The sequence below is a fragment of the Phaethon lepturus genome, unplaced genomic scaffold (genome assembly GCF_000687285.1).
Source record: "Phaethon lepturus isolate BGI_N335 unplaced genomic scaffold, ASM68728v1 scaffold21013, whole genome shotgun sequence".
Classification (NCBI taxonomy): domain Eukaryota; kingdom Metazoa; phylum Chordata; class Aves; order Phaethontiformes; family Phaethontidae; genus Phaethon; species Phaethon lepturus.
The window spans coordinates 8,289-26,681 of NW_010531438.1; the positions used below are offsets into that span (position 1 = coordinate 8,289).

Consider the following 18,393-nt stretch of genomic DNA (forward strand, 5'->3'; position numbering starts at 1 on the left):
AGTACTACTGCTGGTGGCCATGTAGCACACAAGCTGTAGAGCAGCGTTGGCAGATGTTACTTAAAAACAAGTCTGTCATAAAAAATTCTTCTGAGTGTAAAACTGTGCTAATACAGGAAACACTTAAGTAAATATTACCCAAAACCCCAGCATGTTTTTAAAAGACTATTTTTGTATTAAACAGCATTAAAAGTAAGGTTTAAATTTTTTTAATTTAATGTATAATAAAAATCAGACAGAATAAGTATTGAAGCTATTTCTCAGTTTTTATTTTTTTAATTTTTAAAAAAAGTATAAAAGAAAATAGGACCTTTTTCCAGGGAGGTACAAATTAAAAAAAAAAAAAAAATTTCTTTAAAAAGAACATACAAATTTAGGTCTTACACTAGTTGGAGACAGTGGTAGAGTCCACACATCAGCAATGAGAATACGTTGACAGGGGAAAAAAATCCTATTACTGTTCATAGGCTAGAGGCAGTTATCTCAGACACTGCTAAAAGCAGCTGCCAACCGCACAAAGCAGCGGCAACTCTAACTACTGGTCACTAGTGTGATGATGCTGCTATTTATACAAAAAATGATTAGAAAGGGGACAAACCTAATTGCAGTCCTCTGTAAAAAGGCAGGTACGTTTTTCCAGCAAACAAAAATGATACCCAAGATGCTACTGTACAGTACGTGCCGTTTCTCTCTTCAGCTGGAATTTGGCCCCTTTATAGTTGAAGGTAAATGGACTCTTTGTTCATCCATTCTCTTTGCTTGTGATCGTAAAATCAGGCTGAAAAAATCCTCATCTGGTACAGTTGGTCCTTTCACAGATGGTGGAGGAGCACATCTTTGATCATCTAGTCTGGAACCCTGCAGACAGACCAAGGAATAACACTGCATATTCACAGGAATACATGTAATTAAATAAGTGAACAATAGAAGTGAAGAATTACTAAGAGCTTTTGTTTTCACAGTTAAGGCTATTACAAAGATTTAACTAATAAGTTTTGTTTCAAGTTAAACTTCTCAAATGAAAATAGTAAGTTAAGAGTGCAAGTGTAGCCAAAGTGGGTCCTACAAATCCCTTGTCCACATGTATCTGAAAACAAAATGCCCAATTTATTTCTTTTTCATATTGCAGAATGAGATTTAAGTGTCCTTTGTCCAGAAGAAGAATTTTACCATTAATACCTGTTATTTCTAGTCTCCTGCAACAGAAAATATGTTTGTCTTCCTTTCCTTATACAGGCAGTAAAACCAGCCACTTTTGGCAGATTAGGAAAGGCACTATTAGAGAAAGTTTTTCTCCAAACTGAAAGGACTGGTATGTTTTAACCCCAGTGTTACAGAGCAGTTCGCTAACAGCTCCAAGAGTTTCCATGCTCCCTTTACATGGCCACGCCCTCCCGGTCAGATTTTACAAGCGTCAGGCCAGGGACTGCAGCCACCAACAGTAGCTCCCCTGCCTTCACTGGGAATGAGTATTTCTCAGCAGCAGCAGGCTACCGCCGAGCTAGCGGGAGGGGAATACAGTCGCTTTGGGAGACGCACGGCCGTCAGTGGTGGATGGAGCTTGGACAGAGTCATCTTTGGGACAAAAAGTCTCTAAAGTTAGCACTTTTGTGCTTCTGTTTAAAGCAGTAGCATCCATGATGACCGAAGGGATTCTATTTTTCCATTCCTTTCTCAGTAAGCACAGTCAGGCACTGTGTTACGTTTGCTATAGAGAGTACACATGAAGAGACAAAATTCATCATACTAATCTCTAGGTTCTTTGCTTGACCCAGAGAAGCAGACAGACAAGCTGCTAAACAAAACATGATCTTTCTTGATGCACACTGTCATAGTAGACTCAATTCCAGGTGCTGCTTCCCACCCAAGCCAACATACTTACCTTTGGAGAACTCAGTATCTGAATCTTGTATTTTGAGATCCTTATCAACTCATCAGGTAAAACACCAAGGCTTTTAAATTAATTTAATTCTTTTTGGTCTAACTGGTATACATACCGTGCTCTAACTGACAACTGGACACCTCACTTGTACTTTGCTATGAACTATTATTTAAACTTAACATAATTGGAATGATGATCACTATCGCCTCTGAAATTTCGATACTGAATTCTTTCATTTGATTAGTTGGGGTTCCTGGGATATCCGGTGCCCTCCTAGCAAGCCAGATCTAAACACTTTTTCTTAAAATGATTTTACATACTCCTTTCAATAGCCTCAGTTGTTTTCCTTCACTTTTTCAGCATTTGTTACTTTAAATGGGTAATGTGGTATAAATACCAAAATTACACTTACTACACACTGGATCATTGGGGGAAAAAATGAAAACAAGAAAGAGAAAGTTAAAAAAACAAAACCAAAACCTTGGGGAAAAAAATGCTTATTCTTTGTTCTCTATGTTCTTCCTTATCCATCAAATCAATTTGTATCTTAAAACATATGATAAACAAGGTGGCTGACTTGAAACTAAATAGCAGGATGCACAAATCAAATCCCCAAAGAAGCTGAAGAATTTTTGTAAAAACTTACCTGGCATTTTATCAATATATCAAAGAAGTCGTCGTCTGGTTCTTTGTTGTTACTGGCCATGAGGTGACCCAGGACTGACTGACTGTTGTGTTGAGTAAGACGAAGTCCAGGTAAATTACTAAAGCTAGCGCGCTGGTCATCCAGCCGGCGGCTCTGCGAGCTAGCAAGTAGGTCCAGAAATTCGTCTGTGTGGGGTGAGACTACAGAAGTAGAAAAGGCTGTGGAGGAGGAAGAAAACAAGTTAGCCTAGAAATAAGCTCCTTTCCATAGTAAGTCTTGCCTGCAAATATATTTTTTTAATCTTATTTTACAGGAACTAGAGTCAGATACAGATTTTACTTTTTAAAAATTACATTTTCTCATTGTTTTAGGAGGAGTAGAAGATGTTGCCACTGAAGCAGCTGAGAATCTGTTTTTCTCCTGGAAGTAGCATCTCTGATCATCCATCCTGTTACTCTGGAATCGACTCAGTAGATCAAAGAACCCTTCATCTGCCATTGTCTCTTGACTGTTTTTCTGAGGAGGAGAAAAGAGTTAGGGGTATTTTGAACTCGAGAGTACTGAAAACTGGGACAAACTGCATCACAGTTTCAATCCAGTAGTATGTTTGATATTTGCATATCTGAAAGCTATTAAATGAATTTTTTTAGTCATCCATTTCTATAGACAGACATTTGTCCTAAGATTTCCTAATAATAGGGCAAGCATTTCTGGAAGGTAAAATACATTAGAAACATTTCATTCTCTGAAAGAAAAAGAAACAGTACTCTGATCAGTACAACTGGAGTTACTCCTTGGCCATTAATCCACTGAAAACCCAAACGCCAATGAAAGGGGGAAAAAAAAAAAAGCAACCAGGAAAAAGCAATGAACAGTTTCCATTGTCTCCTCACATCTGTGGTCAAAAGCACTCATCTCTCACCTAGATCAAACAACTCAGTTCTTTTATTTTTAACTGACTTCAGGCAAGAGTGCAATAACCTAAAAAATAGGTCAAAAAGATCTCCCTCTGTATCAGAAAAACTAGGTTTTGTTAAGTTTGGAAAAGCAGTGGCTAGGAGAGACTTAGAAATAAAATATATGTGCAACTGTAACTTTAGAAAATCCTCCAGGAAGAAAATGTTCCAATAGTAGGAAAAGCCTAAAGGTGGCACCATCCCTGAGACAGCTGTAGAATGGCAGATTCAGCATCATTTTATAGAGCCACAGTGTTTAAATCAAGTGAAACTGAAACGGACAGCCACAGGAATGTGGTTCCATAATTTCAATCAGAGAAGGATTAGTAAAGGCCATGATCTCCACAGCTCGCCAAACCTACCCTCTGAGAGTTTGGAAGTCGATGATCGATAGAATTACTGGCATCCTGCAAAACTTTGGAAGTGGTGCCATTTTTGTACTTTTTGCCTTTTAGTCGATTTACAAAATGCAATTTTGCTGAAGGTTTAGCAACCAGTGGTTTCTGCTTAGCAAGAATCTCACTGTTCCAGTTCTGAACCTAAGAAAACAAGAGTCATTACATTAAACCTTCTAGTTTTAATTACCTACACTGTTAACCTCAGTTGCTTCTGCTTTTCCTCCCCAGAATGAAGCAGCTTTACATGATTTAGTTCATCAAGCAACAAGGATGTGAAAACTTAGGCTTTGGTTCTGTTACTTGACCTGGGATTTCTAAGCTCTTGTTACCTGAAGCAAGCTAGTTAGGGCTCTTACTGATCAGTCTTGCAACAGAACTGCAGTGCAACACCTGATTGATTAAAATGGGGTCAGAGAGTATATTTAACCAAAGACGCTGAAGTTTTCCTTGCTGACTGCAGTGCAGGAAAGGTAGTTAATGTAAATGCTAAAATGCAGATGCAGCTGGAATTTCCCACCTGACATTCTTGTAATTAGAAAGAAGAAAAAAATTAAAATGCCATAGTTTTACAGAGCGTTAGAGGAAAATAAACCCTTACACAAACCCAGATACTCAACCAGCCTTCTATGAAGTCCTTCATAGACACAAAATTCCCAGTAAAGATTGAAAAGGAAGAGGGAAAAGAATGCCAGCACAAGAGCAAACAGGAATAACTGTCTCGTTTCACTGAAGACCAAAACAGATAGCTTTATCAACCTGACATATTTTCCCTTAATTCTCTTCTAAAATAAACATAAGTATCCATAAAATCGACAGCTTTATCTCCAGCTGACACGCTCTTACAATAACTGAGTAAAGAACCACTTGTCTTCTTGATTCAACATAGAATTCGTGAACACAATCACAAATCTTGCAGCAATACTGCCTACCCAAATGGATTGCCTTTTAAAGTCTTACTTAAGATCAGCACACAGATTCCAACTTGGAGAAGATGGCATCCTGTACAATCATAATGCTAGTGTCATACGTGGTTCTATATATCAAAGACATTTATGGAATGAATTTTCAGAATCTACTAAATGAGTATCTGGAAAAAAGCCCTTTATAAGAGCTAAGCTGCAGTACTAGGTTAATACTTCATTACAAAAATCCACATGAAACATTTCAGTATATGTGGGGCAAAGGCTAACTCATGGGCTATGTTTTTAAAAGATACCACAGATAAACAGATTCCGAGACTAAGAAAAGGCAGCTGATACTGGCCAAAAGCATAAAAGGTTCCCTGCAGAGAAATCACCTGGACTAAATGCACAGTCTTTTTAAATCAGTACACAAAGAGGCTCTTGAGCATCAGTGCTGATTTAGCTGTACCAACTGCTGAAATCTAAGCTTTGAGATTTAATTTCCTGTTTGATAAAAATGATGGCAAGCTTCGAATCACTTGAAGTGATGGGAATCAGATATCTGAGTATGGAGGGAAAACGCAATTTCAGTTTGCCACCGGAGTCATTTATGCAGAACTCCCAGCCCACCATTTAAAGGCAGACAGAATGTGAAGGAAATCTCTTGAAGATTGATAAAAGTATTTTAATTTGGAACTCCAAGCTCCGAGAGATTTCTCTGCACTTGGGGAAGTTACTTTACCTATCGGTGACTCAGTTTCAGCATTTCTGAAGGAGCATCCATACTCAAGGTGAGTGTTGAAACTCCTAGTGGCTTGCAAGTTGGTTGAAATCCCAAAGTGAAAAACATACGTATTTTAAGTGCCTATGACTGTAACCGAAGAAAAAAATGTTCAGAAAAGCTGAACTAAAGCTTAGGAGTTTTACTCTGAATTGCCTTCATGCTGCACCCTCAAGCCACTTTTAAAGAGGAGATGAAAGGAATTCCTTTGATGCACGCTACAGGACCCCATTCTTTCTTATTTGTGAGGGAACTAAAGCAAGCTTTCCACAAGCCATTACAACCATTAGATACCTAAGATGCTGACTGTTGCCTTCATGACAGAGTATTATTTGTTAAGAGTATTGTTAGACCTGCCTTTACCTAACTCTTACAATCAACTAAATTAAACAAGGGGTGCAAACGACACATCAATATTCTGCTACATTCTTTCAAAGTTAAGTATAAAACTTCTGACTATTCATAAATGTTGAAGTTAAACCCTTAGAAACCTTTCATTGCACTCTCACCGGCAGAACAGAGAGAAGGAAAGTGCCAACCTTTTCTGGTGTTAATTTCATAAGTTCCATGTTTTCCATACTGTGGCGGCGTCCTACTCTCGGTCTGGTACCTTCAAGAAAGAATCAAATCATTAGTATTTATGGCATCACCTTCACAGCTGTGGCTGTACTTGTCTAAGGTCCAAGATACAGCAACTCTGAGTTCCAATATAGTGCAGTTAAACATCAGCAGAGAATAACCACTAGTAAAAGCAGCCTTCAAAACCACACCAACCCAAGCGACCTAAGTTGCTTTCATGGGACACAAGAGTAGGACCATAGATCTTTGAATAGAGGAGCATCAAATTAACTGGGTTCTACTGTAACCCCCGGTGTCACTAATACCATAGGAAGGGGAAAAAAAAAAAAGACATAATTTAGCAGCAACATCTCCCACATTTAAAAAAAAAAAATGGTGGGAGGGGAGAAATTGGAAAAGGGGACCCAGACAATTAGAAACATCACGTGAAGAAACTAAGCAGTAACCTGTGATTCACAATGTAAATCCTCCCCAAAACGAGGAGCTGAAGGAGTCCAATACTGCAAAAACAACCTTTTTTGGCTGGTGGGGGCAAACAACACCCCCGCATACGCAATCATCTGTAGTCGGAAAACAACGCAACAGATTCTTTCTGAAGTTCGCTGTTGGACAGTATTGCAGAAATACGCACGTACCATTCAGACCGTTATCCACCACATGGCTTTCTGACAGGGTGGAGTTGTTTGTGCTGTAGCTTAGTCCAAGAACCATTTGAAGATCTGAGAGATTAAGTCTAGCAGTGAGTTCCCCACTTCTATCTCCTACCTGCAACCAAATAAAATAAGCAGGTCTATTACTGTAACAAAGTATACACATACGTAAGTATAAAGCAAACCTTGTCCCCTAGATTTCTGAGAGAAAAAGGCTGAAAAAGTTTTCTGGGTTGAAAACTGAGAGAATCATCTTTTTAATGACGTACATAATAACTAGAAGATACATTACAAAGCCTAAAATAACCTCTGCTAGCCTATTAACTTGAATTCCGTGCTGACATTATTGGAGGTGGCACATAGAACTGAGAAGCTAGTTGCAGTGGGACGTGGACAAAATAATTTGGAAACAACTATCTCAGAAGTCGTTCAAACTCCATGCCATTATTCAAACTTACATGCATGGGCACACCTCCATAGAATCACCGTGTGAGAGCAAAAACGAACCAGCCACGTAGGTGGAGTGTGAAAATTGTACCTCTCTCGAAATCTCCAAGTGCCTTTCTGCAAAATGCATAGCTTGGTCATGATTTCCCAGAGCAGTATATGCGTTCCCTAAACTCCAGCATGCCCTTCCTTCACCAATTCTGCAAAAGATAAACACATTTTCAATGACACCTTCACTCGCTGAACACTAGGGGTCAGGGTTTTGTAACGGTGCCACAATAAGGTCGCTGTGCCAAGAAAAAGGAAGGCTGTAATCAGAAACCATTGCAACACCAGCAGGTTAAGTGTGGTATTTAAAGGAGTGTGATCTGGGTATAAACATAAACATGAGCAAATCTAATCAAAATGTAATTTTTCAGCTCACAGCAAACACAAGTCACTCAGTTTTGCAAGCATGGAACATTTTATAACCTACTTTGCTTTACCTCAGATTGCACGCCTTATTCTGCTCATTGAGTTAAAAGAAGTACCTCTGAAAGTTGTAAAAAATTTCACTTGTACCCAACATTATAAAAAAGGCCTTAGAAATCATGATTAACAAATAAGCATTACTTGCTACTGTATTATTCTCCTTTCCCCATCCCTTCCCATATTCTTAATTTGTGGAAAAGTAAGAGACATATTCTTGTGCAAGTATGCAAAATTATTATAATGAAGTCATGAGAGAACTGCTTTTCTTTTCCTTAATTTACAAAGAAGATGCTGACAGAAGAAGATGTAGAGACAGTCATTCATCAGTCCCCCTTTCATTTCAGACTCGTTACAGCAATACTTCCATGAGTAATTTTTCCCCCGTATGAAAACTGGAGCCCAGCATTGTAGGGAATTCACGTTAATTCAGCTGTCGCATACAGAACAATGACAGCAGTTAGAGGTAACGGGATTTGGATTAGGTGTCATACAAACATTAAACAGTCTCTTAGGGCTTACTTATCATTTAATTCCCGAGCAATCACAAGGTGTTTCAAATGATAATCAATTGCTTTTTCATAGTCTTGAAGCAAAGTGTATGTGTTGCCAAGGCTGTAGCAGGCTTGTGCTTCCACAGCTCTGTCTTTAAGCTGTCGAGCCAGCTGTAACGTCCTCCTGAAAGAAAGGGTTAGTCACCTCAAAAATCACTGCAAGGAAAAGTTTTTAAAAGTATACTTGTGCAGCTAAAAATCCATTTACAAATTAAACAAACTAGGACACGAGATGGCAAATTAGCTGCTAATAAATTACTATCTTGAAAACTCTTACAAGATTTTAAGTGTCTGTTGTCCCCCCACTGCAACCTATTTCCATTTACTTTATTAGAGAACAGACTGATCTCTCAAACAGCATCTTTAGTTTTAATTTATTGCTTCATCAATAATTTATAGTGGTTTTCCCAACAGTATGCACTTGAAAACAGTTTAGTACCAGCATTACAATGAATACTGTATATTCTCTATGAACAAGAGCAAGACAGACCTATAACCACCAAGCCAGCCTGTCTCTGCTGGGTTAGAAGAATTTGAGTGCCGAGAGGAATCTGTGCAGTATTCAGGTTTTTTTCCCTTTTCAAAAAGAACAGGTAAGCCCTGAAATGCACATTAAGATGATAACACCTATACTGTATCTTTGCCAGGCTTATATTTTCACAGAATCATAGAACAGTTTGGGCCAAAAGGGACCTTTAAAGGCCATCTAGTCCAACCCCCCTGCAGTGAGCAAGGACATCTTCAACTAGACCACGTTGCTCAGAGCCCCGTCCAACCTAATCTGCACTGTTGCCAGGGATGGGGCAGCTACCACCTCTCTGGGCAACCTGTGCGTTTCACCACCCTCAGTGTGAAAAAGCGCTTTCTCGTATCTAGTCTACATCTGCCATCTTTCCATTTAAAACCATTACCCCTTGGCCTATCACTACAGGCCCTGCTAAGAACTCTGTGCCCATCTTTTTTACAAGCCCTTTAAGTACTGGCAGGCTGCAATAAGGTCTCCCTGGAGCCTTCTCCAGGCTGAACAACCCCAACTCTCTCAGCCTGTCCTCACAGCAGAGCTGTTCCACCCCTCTGATTGTTTTTGTGGCCTCCTCTGGACCCGCTCCAACAGGTCCATGTCTCTCCTGTGCTGAGGGCTCCAGAGCTGGACGCAGGACTCCAGGTGGGGCCTCACCAGAGGAGAGTAGAGGGGCAGAATCACCTCCCTCAACCTGCTGGCCATGCTTACAACTTGTTGGCCTAGTTACAGCAGCAACTGCCTAGTGGTGCAGAGATGAAGAAAAAAGCCTTGAGTAAAAATACAGACTAAATATGTAAATCATGTACGTGTACCACCTATCTCAGCTAGTGAGTACACCTGAGAGACACCCATCGCGGGTGTCTCTCTGGTGATCTGTATCAGATCTGTATCAGATCATTTCAGAACCTGCTAAGATCTAAGGCAGCAATGCTTGGTTCTAGAATAAAGGGGAATTAAATGTCTATCAACAGAAGGATGTCTACAGTGCTGAGAAGAATCTATTTGAAGTAACAAAAAAAGTTAAAGAAATAAAAAATATTAATGCTGCCCTTCCCTTAACTGAAACAGCTAAGCAACTAGGGAAAAACATGTTATTCTTCCTGAACAAATGCAGCCCTTCTCCAAGTATATGCTGAAGAGATGGCTATGCTACACTGAACTAAAATACCAGGCACAGCAGAAGTAAACTATACAAGAAGAGGTGAAGAGGTACAGATATATAAGCAGTCAACTAACTTGTAGTATTCAGCAGCAGTTTCAAATTCACCCAGGAATATGTAGGCGTTTCCGAGATTGCTGTATGCTCTTCTTTCCGCTGATCTATCACCAAATTCTTTTGCAATGAGGAGACGCTTAAAAATGTGAAATAATGGTGTTATTTACTCAATTTTGTACTTTGTAACATACATTTCCATACAGAAATGCATGCTCATAGTTTTTCCACCGGGCGTCTTCATCTGTTCTTTAGGCCACCAATGCTTGAAAAGAACAGCTAACTTGAAGCTGTGCCATTAAGATTTAAAACCCGCATTAAAAAAAGCCTGCAACAAGATCCAACACAATACATCTACTACAGATCAGGAGCAACCGGTGATACTTTGCTAGAACAGAATTCCTTACTAGCACATTGTACCTGCTCGTGGGCTAAAACTGCACTCCTGAAGTTGCCCAGAAGATAGTGTGTATTTCCCAGATTTCCAAAGGCACGTCCTTGTGCTGCTCTATCACCCAGCTCTGTTACTATTGCCAGGTTTTCCCTGTTTTGGGGAAAGTGCAAAGAGGAAGAATAGTGACATAAAAGGTTTTTTTTTTTCCTCGCAGTCATTTAAATAATAATTTTTTAAAATATTTCCATTTATATAAAGGAAAAGGTAGAGATATTCTACTTTGGCCTATTTTAATGGCCTTTATGCAACCGTAAATCTTCCACTGAGTAGGAAACATTTCCTGTGAGATACCGAACTTAACTGCATTCTTACTGAAGCTGGTGTGCTCACTTCTAGTTAGAGCTACGTTATACACAAGTACACCGAGGCCCTGTTGTTGTCTCAGTCTGGTTTGAAAAGTAATACTGGATTCTAACATAAGGGAAGGACTTGGCAGGTAATAAGAGGGACACTAAAAATGAGGGCATAACAAAAAAATAGTGCACTCTCCAGTTTGAAAAGGGGAAAAAAAATCACATGTACCACCATTCTGAATAGAAGCGTGCCACAGGTTAGTTCATGACATCACACATCTCCCGATATTCCAATGAATAGATGATCATATCCCCTCAGTCCCCAACATTTAAAGCTACTACTTACTCATAATAATTTGCAGCTTTTTGTAAAGCATTTTTCACATCATCTGGAAGCTCCCCCGGATCATGAGTCCCAGCACTAGCTACATTTTTCCCTTTAGAGTGATACACATTTCCCAGATTATAGAGTGCTCTTGCTTCTCCAACCTAACCGAAAGTAAAGTAAGGCATTAAAACTCTATGCTTCAGTCTTGTGTCACGACAACTATTAGTACAATCCACAGATGGGGAAAAAAGTTTGCCAATTAGTGTCAACACAGGCTCTGCTTATTCTGAACATGTTCTTGTCACCCACCTTACTCCCACCCAGTCAAATCCCTCAATCAAACTGGTCTGCATACTACTTCCTTTCAAGGTGCAAGATACATAATAATTCTTGATGCCAATTATCATTAATATTAAAAAAAAAAAACAAGCCAGGTTAATATTTATTAATCTGGATCTATAGCCTTCCAGGTGCAACCAACCATCTTACAACTAACAGATTCTTACTGTCTAGACAAAATAATTGAATATTCAGAATTTACTTCCCTCTGAACGGTGGCACACTTCTTACCAATACAACAGGGATCAGTAATATGCATTAGCAGTTTACTTCCAGATTCCTAAGCAATTCTTACCTTATCATTAAGCTCTCTGGAAATATCCAGATGCCTTTGACAACAAACAATAGCTTCTTCAAAATTCCCAAGTACCTTTAAGGTGTTGCCCAGATTCCCACTAGCTTTAGCTTCTCCCAGTAGATCTCCAATTGTCCTAAAATTGCAGAAATAAAGCGCCCAGTAAACAGTGTATGATTTGAAACCAAGCAGACAATCAATGTATGGTAGACAGTTAGAAGGATTTTTCAAAAGAGATTACAACCATGTAAGTGCATATGGATTCAGTTCATTTTATATCTAAAATGCACTCACATAAACATTGTTCAATCTGTGGTTACAGACATTTAATTTTGCTGGTGCTGTTTGTGCAAATGCTATTATTCATGGTACTGATCAGCTACTTAGCATTAAAAAACAAACAAACAAACAAACAAAAAAAACCAAAACCCCCTCACTTCTTTTAGGAAGAAAATAAAGAGAAAATTCTTAATGATTATGTAGAAAGACAATCCCAGCATTAGAAAGAGAGGTTTAACCGTTTCTGCATTTTACTTGACTCTCATAGGTCTTACATTATTTACAAGACATACTGGTCTCCCAGAAAGCTCAGAGGCAGTACTATGTTTCTAGATTCTAAATGAGACTAAGGCAGAGGACTGCCACTGAACCACTCAGACTGTGGCACCTGGGGAACAGCACAACAAAGCAAGTTTCCTGAGCAGGGTAAGGCAGGGGGAAGAACAGATTTGTGCCTAAACTGACATTAAGTACATGTGTCTTCTATTGGATCTACATCAAATCATTAGAAGTCCGGTGCATAAACAGCATATAAAATGCATAGGGTTTTTAGATTTTACAATCTCATGAGTTTTACCCAGAGAAACATGAATGAGTAAACAAGAGCATCAGCTTAACATTCTGGAGAACCAGAAAAGACTGAGCTTTAGAAACAGGAAAGGCTAAAGAAAGGGTGGATTTAAAGAAGCCACTTAATTATCCACAAACCTGGTGAGGCCTCAGTCAGCACCAAGATTATGGCGCTAGACCGAGTATTAGCTCGAGGTTAAAGGGCAATCAAGTTACCTGCCAGACCCCCTGGCCCTCTGCCACCACCACATTCACCCATTAACTGGTATTAACAGCAGGGTTTGGTAGGAAAATGAACAGTCAACTGCTCATCTCTATAAGAATGGGATGGAATGGAGACCATGGTTAAAGAGAGACACAAGATTACCTTGCAAGAGTTAAATCATGGTGATGGTATTCCAAGGCCTTTGTATATTCATGCAAGTAGAAATAGGCATTGCCTAACTGGCTGTAAATAGCACTCAGTGTTTTTAAATCTTCAGTTCCAACCTGAACAGCTGCTTCAAAGAAAGATACACCAGCTCGGCAATCTCCTGCTTTACACAGGCGCTCACCTTCCAAAGCCAGCTCTAGGCAGGAAGCCTCCATCCTGCACAATTTAAGTAAAAAGAAAAACGGTCATGCTAAACGTAGTATTTTGTCCAATAACCTGAGTTCTGAAGAGGTAATTTTACTCAGAGGGTCTCTACTTGTTTAAGACAGGGAGTCACCATCACAGTACAAGCAATGAGCTTGGTACTATAATGTTACAGAAACTAGCAGTGAAATGGAAATTGCAACTTCAACAGTGATGAGCAAACATAACATCAGAACAAATAGCTTCAACTTTTTTTTTTTCTCCTCCTTTCTTTTTAAGTCTCAGGGAGGAAATCCAAGCATTGCTTTGTCCATATATAGCACCTGTAGTATTCAAAAATGCAGAGTTTTCACCATCTAGATAATTTCAGAAGAGTGACCTAAAGATCAAGCTATTCTTGGCAAATACTGATTTTGACAAACATAACCACTTTTATTTTTAGGTTGATACCATAGTTACCTGCAAAATGTCTTATGGAAAAAAAAATTAGAATTCAAATATGCCTGCGTATCAAAGACCACAACTGTTTTCCCCAGTTGTTTCCTACGTAATTCAATACTCCTTGGCACTCCATCATTTCCTATAGTGGCACTGCTATGAAAATTCTCAAGTGTGTAAAGAAAAAAGATCCAGATTGAATTAACGACAAAATGTATGTCAGTTCAAGTTACTTAACTGAGATGCCGGCATTCCAGAAGCCGCTGGAATATTTTTTATTATTACAAGCAAGTAATTGTGTAATTATACAGGTACAAAATACTGCAAGCAGTAAGGAAGATACTCATGAATAACTTTATAGCAGAATTTGCAGAAGATTACATTTTGAACAATGAACAGAGAACCGCAGCTGACGAAACACATCCCTATGTATTTTTGCGACTGTGAATTCAGGTATACAAAAGGTAACATTTCAGTAAGTGTTAATGATTATATACAAACATTTCCTACTTTCCAGCTCTGAGATGCAACGTGAGGTAAGGGAGAGGAGGATGAGAAGGAAGACGACTTCAGGCTCTTGATCTTGAAGCAACACAGTTATCTACCTTTTCAAGGTACATGCATTTTAAAAAGCTCACAAGAACACCATCATTCTAGTTTTTAAAGATTTTTCAAAAAGAAAACTCAGCAAGAGAAATTCTGTAAGAGTTTAAAAAGCATGTGTTAATATTGCCAAAAAGTGGACAACAACTTCGTAAATTTGTATACTGCTTTCCATTTTTCTGCAGGATGGATTGCACACTAAGTATAAGAGCTTGCACTCCAGAACAGAACATCTTGTGTAACTAAAGATATCCTTGTTATGTCATCATTTGATATTTACCTGGTTGTAAGAATAAACCAGTTAGAATTCTATTCCTAAAACCATTTCCCTTCATATGCACAGATCAGTAATAGCAACAATCAAGTGTTTGCTCTTCTGAGTTATTTTAATGGCAACACCAAAAGACAGCCGTTTTGACAAGACATAGTGATGAAGTATTTAACATACCGAGAATGTTTATATCTCTTAATTTTTCTAAATTGGGAAAAAAAAATAGGTTATAAAGCATTCTACTCAAATCTGAGCAAGAAGGAAATACTTTGGAAAAATCCACTGATTGTCAAAATAATTTGGATCATAAGTAAAATAAGCTACCAACACAAAATAGTACCATACCTGCTGGTCTTCGACATTCCACAACTTAAGCACAACGAGATGACAGACATATTTAACTTTTGCAATTAAAAATACTGTATGCTTGGTAGCTGGTAAAGATGCAGACAGCAAATGATAGCTCAGGCATGAAGATCTTCTCAGGCCCAACTTCTCAGGTTGGATATCCATAACACATGCAGTATTGTTAGGTTTGGAAACTCTTCTCAGAGACGTTAAAGCATTCCTATTTGCTAGAACACACAACCTGATTTTTATTACATTGTGCATGTGTTGAACGTAAGACAGAAAAAGGCAGAAATGATTAAGTACAGTTAAGTACAGGCAGAAATGATTACACCATCAGCAAATGAAGGTTTAAGACTTAAAACACTTCACTGGGTAATCTTAATCCTATCCAAAGAAGTTCTCTCCGGGCACCTCATGTTAACTGACATGTCCAATTAAAGTGACGGCTAGAAAATATGGTGCTCCTTAGTGCAAAGATTTAGACCATTACACAATCGTATTCCTTTCTTTAGCTTTTTAGCTTGAGTGGCTAAAAAGGGTAGAGCTTTCAGCAAACTGTGTATATGACATAACAATAGTCAAAATGCTACACTGGACTCCAGTTTTGTAAGTTAAAAACAATTCACGTTTTGATATGCAGCAGTGATGCATCAGCCACCTAATCAATGAAGAAAAAGCACAGCTTAAAAAGGTACAAAGATAATATCAGAGAACGCTACGGACCAGTAATTTTTCTGATACGTTGCATTCAATTAATTTCACACTACGCCAAAGACTGCCAAATGCCAAGGCAGCATTACCATTTCATCAAGGAACTTGAAATATAATCTTTTGACTTTGCAACCCTGAATTAATATAACTTACATAAATGAAAGATTTGGGTTTTCTCATACAGAAAATAAGTAACTACGAAGCTACAGCTTATACCCAGGCTGATGAAAAGCAGCTGTTATTACAGTGTTTCAATTCAACCAGAATTACAGGAAGCAAATGAGAATGGGAATTAGTAATTGTCCAAGTAAAAAAGAAACCAAAATTGAGTACTACTCTTGAGTGAAAAAATCTAGAAAGGCTGTGTTAAGAGGTTGCTAGAAGTTGTACAGCAAATTAAAGCTACAATTCCATTTGCATCCATTCTTACTGACCTAGAATTTCAAAGTCTAAATAAGCTACTAAAAAAGGAAAAGAACAGAGAAAATGAAATATTTATTTCCACAGTTGTCTGTACCCAATATTAATATTTTATGCACCTTATATAAGAGCTCTGAAATCATTCAGTTATTTTAAAAGTTTGCTAGGCTTATCCATTAAGTACCAAAACTGGACTCAGAAGAGGTTTGGTATTGGTTTGGTGTTTTTCTTCCTCTATTACTTAAAGGACTATCATGAAAATTAACACAACTTTTTTTGCTCAGGTGTTCCCAGTCAGAAAACCATCACCTCTTAGGGATGTTCTCAGACGCTGTTTTAACTGTCACCACTAATGGTTAAATAGCATGTCGGCAGACTAGACAGGGCTAGGTTATCAATGTTTTAGGAAGTCATTAAATAGTTACAAGGACAATATGAAATTACTTTCTCTGTTCCCAAGGCTGAATTGAATTACGTATTTATTCAACACCCAATGGCTAAACAAAAGATACATTGAACACACAGCGCCTAGAAGAGAACAAGGCCCATTCATCTGTGTACTTCTAATGAAATTCTGTTCCTGCTAACACAGGATAACGTCCTTCCAGATATTACTGTGGAAATACTCATACAGGGCTTCGTTTTGTTATTCTGTTTATAGGTGCCTGGACCTGTTCTCTGAAAGGCTGGCATCTCCTGAATAATTTCTCATTTGTAAAACTATCTCATCCTTATCTGTCCCTCTAGGCTTTCCATCTTACCTGGCTCCCTTTTCTCCCCAACCCCTTTTCTTTTTTTCTTCCCCTTGTTCTTCTCTGACCTTCTTCCTATTCTCTTGTGAACCTTTATACTTCTAAGAATATAAACCCTATGCATATGCCTCCACCCTAGCCTGCCTGGTTTTCTTCTCCCATTTTGGAGTCTCCCTTCCTTCAGTTGTTCTCATCTTACACTAAGGAACAGAAAACTGGTAAGAAATAAGGCAATAGAAGGCGGCAAGAAGACTCATCGATTACTACAATCTTTAAACACAATTAATTTAGTTTTACTCTGTTCAATTGCCAGTGAGAGGATTTTTGCCACCGAGGGGGAATACAGCTCCCAAGCAATTTGCCGTGAAACACGTCCATACACATATACCTAGACACAAACAAAAACCTCACCTTATTATATCTCTTTAATTCAGATGCACAAAATTACTCATGCCACAGCATCCTGTAATAAAGATCACGTACTGTTCCCGACTCTTGCCCTTGTTCTTGGTTTCTATACATAATGCAGAAGCATACTCATTGACCACTCCAAACAACTTAACTACACCTCCACTGCGATGCTGTATTTAGTCAAACTAAGTTTGATGGCAAACTTAGGAAACAAAACAACACACACACGTACACAAAGAAACCACGCACCTGAATTTTGGGTTCTTTTGCTCCAGTCAAGATAAAAGCAGTTACAGGTCTTCGGTGTGTGCATTTAGCAGGCCAAGACAAGGGAGTTCTACAAATATTTATTCTATAGATCACTTATTAGTGCCATTTATTAAACTCAGCATTTTATTTTCAGTCACTAAACAACGTAATAATAAAAAATAGTTCCCTTCCACCAGTGTAAGCATTTTTATAGCTGCTAAAGTGATACTGGTCAACTACAGTGGGGAGAAAGAAACGGCTCGCACAGTAAGAAAAGCACCCAAAGTAAAGCTCTTCCTTAGGAGTGGGCCACCAGCTTCTTTTTCAAGTCAGTTCTATCGGAATACCACTGGGGAGGAAAAAGCAATCAGAGCCAAACGAGCCTGGGACCATACCTGTAGGTAAAACTTTTTTAAATTGATAAATAAAACATCCCCTTTCCACTAATTTATGACCTATTCTTTCCTGCATTAAAGTTTAAACTACAACCAAATAAAATATTTTCAAATTATAGCTATTAAATTAAATTAAATTAAATAATCATAAAATTCCAGCTCAACATACTGAATTAATTTCCAGTTTCTCGACATTTTAGAAAAGTTTAATATTTAAAAAAATTTAAAGGGATTATGCCTTGATATTTTTTAAGTGTTCATCAGATTACAGTTCTTACAGAAAGTTTTAATAAGGCCATTAATATTTTTATTGGTAATCAGTATCATTGAAGCCTGTACCAAAATACAGCATAAGGCGGTAAGACATTTTGCCCTGGTGGTGCTTGCCAATTTTTCTGAAGCTATTTTTGGCCTGTCAATTGAAACCAGACAACTGGCCGTGCCGCTTTCTTCATCCATTTATTTCTATAATAGTACCCTGAACAGCTCCTGCTTTTATTAAAGAGTGAGCAAGGATCTTCGATAGTTGTCTGGGGAGGACCAAGAGCATCAGCAACTGCACAGGTAAACATGTTACAGAAATGCTGGCAGTTAGATACCTTCAAGAAACACTTAGCACAGAAGAAATACCATGCTCACACACTTAAGAAGGATTCCT

The 18,393-nt window shown here is 38.4% G+C and overlaps 1 protein-coding gene across 1 annotated transcript in view; it reads right to left on the reverse strand.

Moving 5' to 3' along the window:
- Positions 1 to 440: 440 nt before the first annotated feature.
- GPSM2 (G-protein signaling modulator 2) overlaps positions 441 to 18,393 on the reverse strand; it is a 19,389-nt gene continuing 1,436 nt past the window's right edge. The window contains exons 2-14 of the mRNA XM_010284568.1: positions 12,925 to 13,146; positions 11,709 to 11,844; positions 11,093 to 11,235; positions 10,420 to 10,543; positions 10,023 to 10,138; positions 8,232 to 8,387; positions 7,333 to 7,441; positions 6,780 to 6,909; positions 6,105 to 6,175; positions 3,847 to 4,023; positions 2,882 to 3,044; positions 2,529 to 2,746; positions 441 to 858 (exon numbers count right to left, since the gene is read on the reverse strand). Coding sequence (XP_010282870.1) covers positions 694 to 858; positions 2,529 to 2,746; positions 2,882 to 3,044; positions 3,847 to 4,023; positions 6,105 to 6,175; positions 6,780 to 6,909; positions 7,333 to 7,441; positions 8,232 to 8,387; positions 10,023 to 10,138; positions 10,420 to 10,543; positions 11,093 to 11,235; positions 11,709 to 11,844; positions 12,925 to 13,146 — 1,930 coding nt within the window. The 3' untranslated portion in view covers positions 441 to 693. The remainder of the gene's footprint in view (positions 859 to 2,528; positions 2,747 to 2,881; positions 3,045 to 3,846; positions 4,024 to 6,104; positions 6,176 to 6,779; positions 6,910 to 7,332; positions 7,442 to 8,231; positions 8,388 to 10,022; positions 10,139 to 10,419; positions 10,544 to 11,092; positions 11,236 to 11,708; positions 11,845 to 12,924; positions 13,147 to 18,393) is intronic.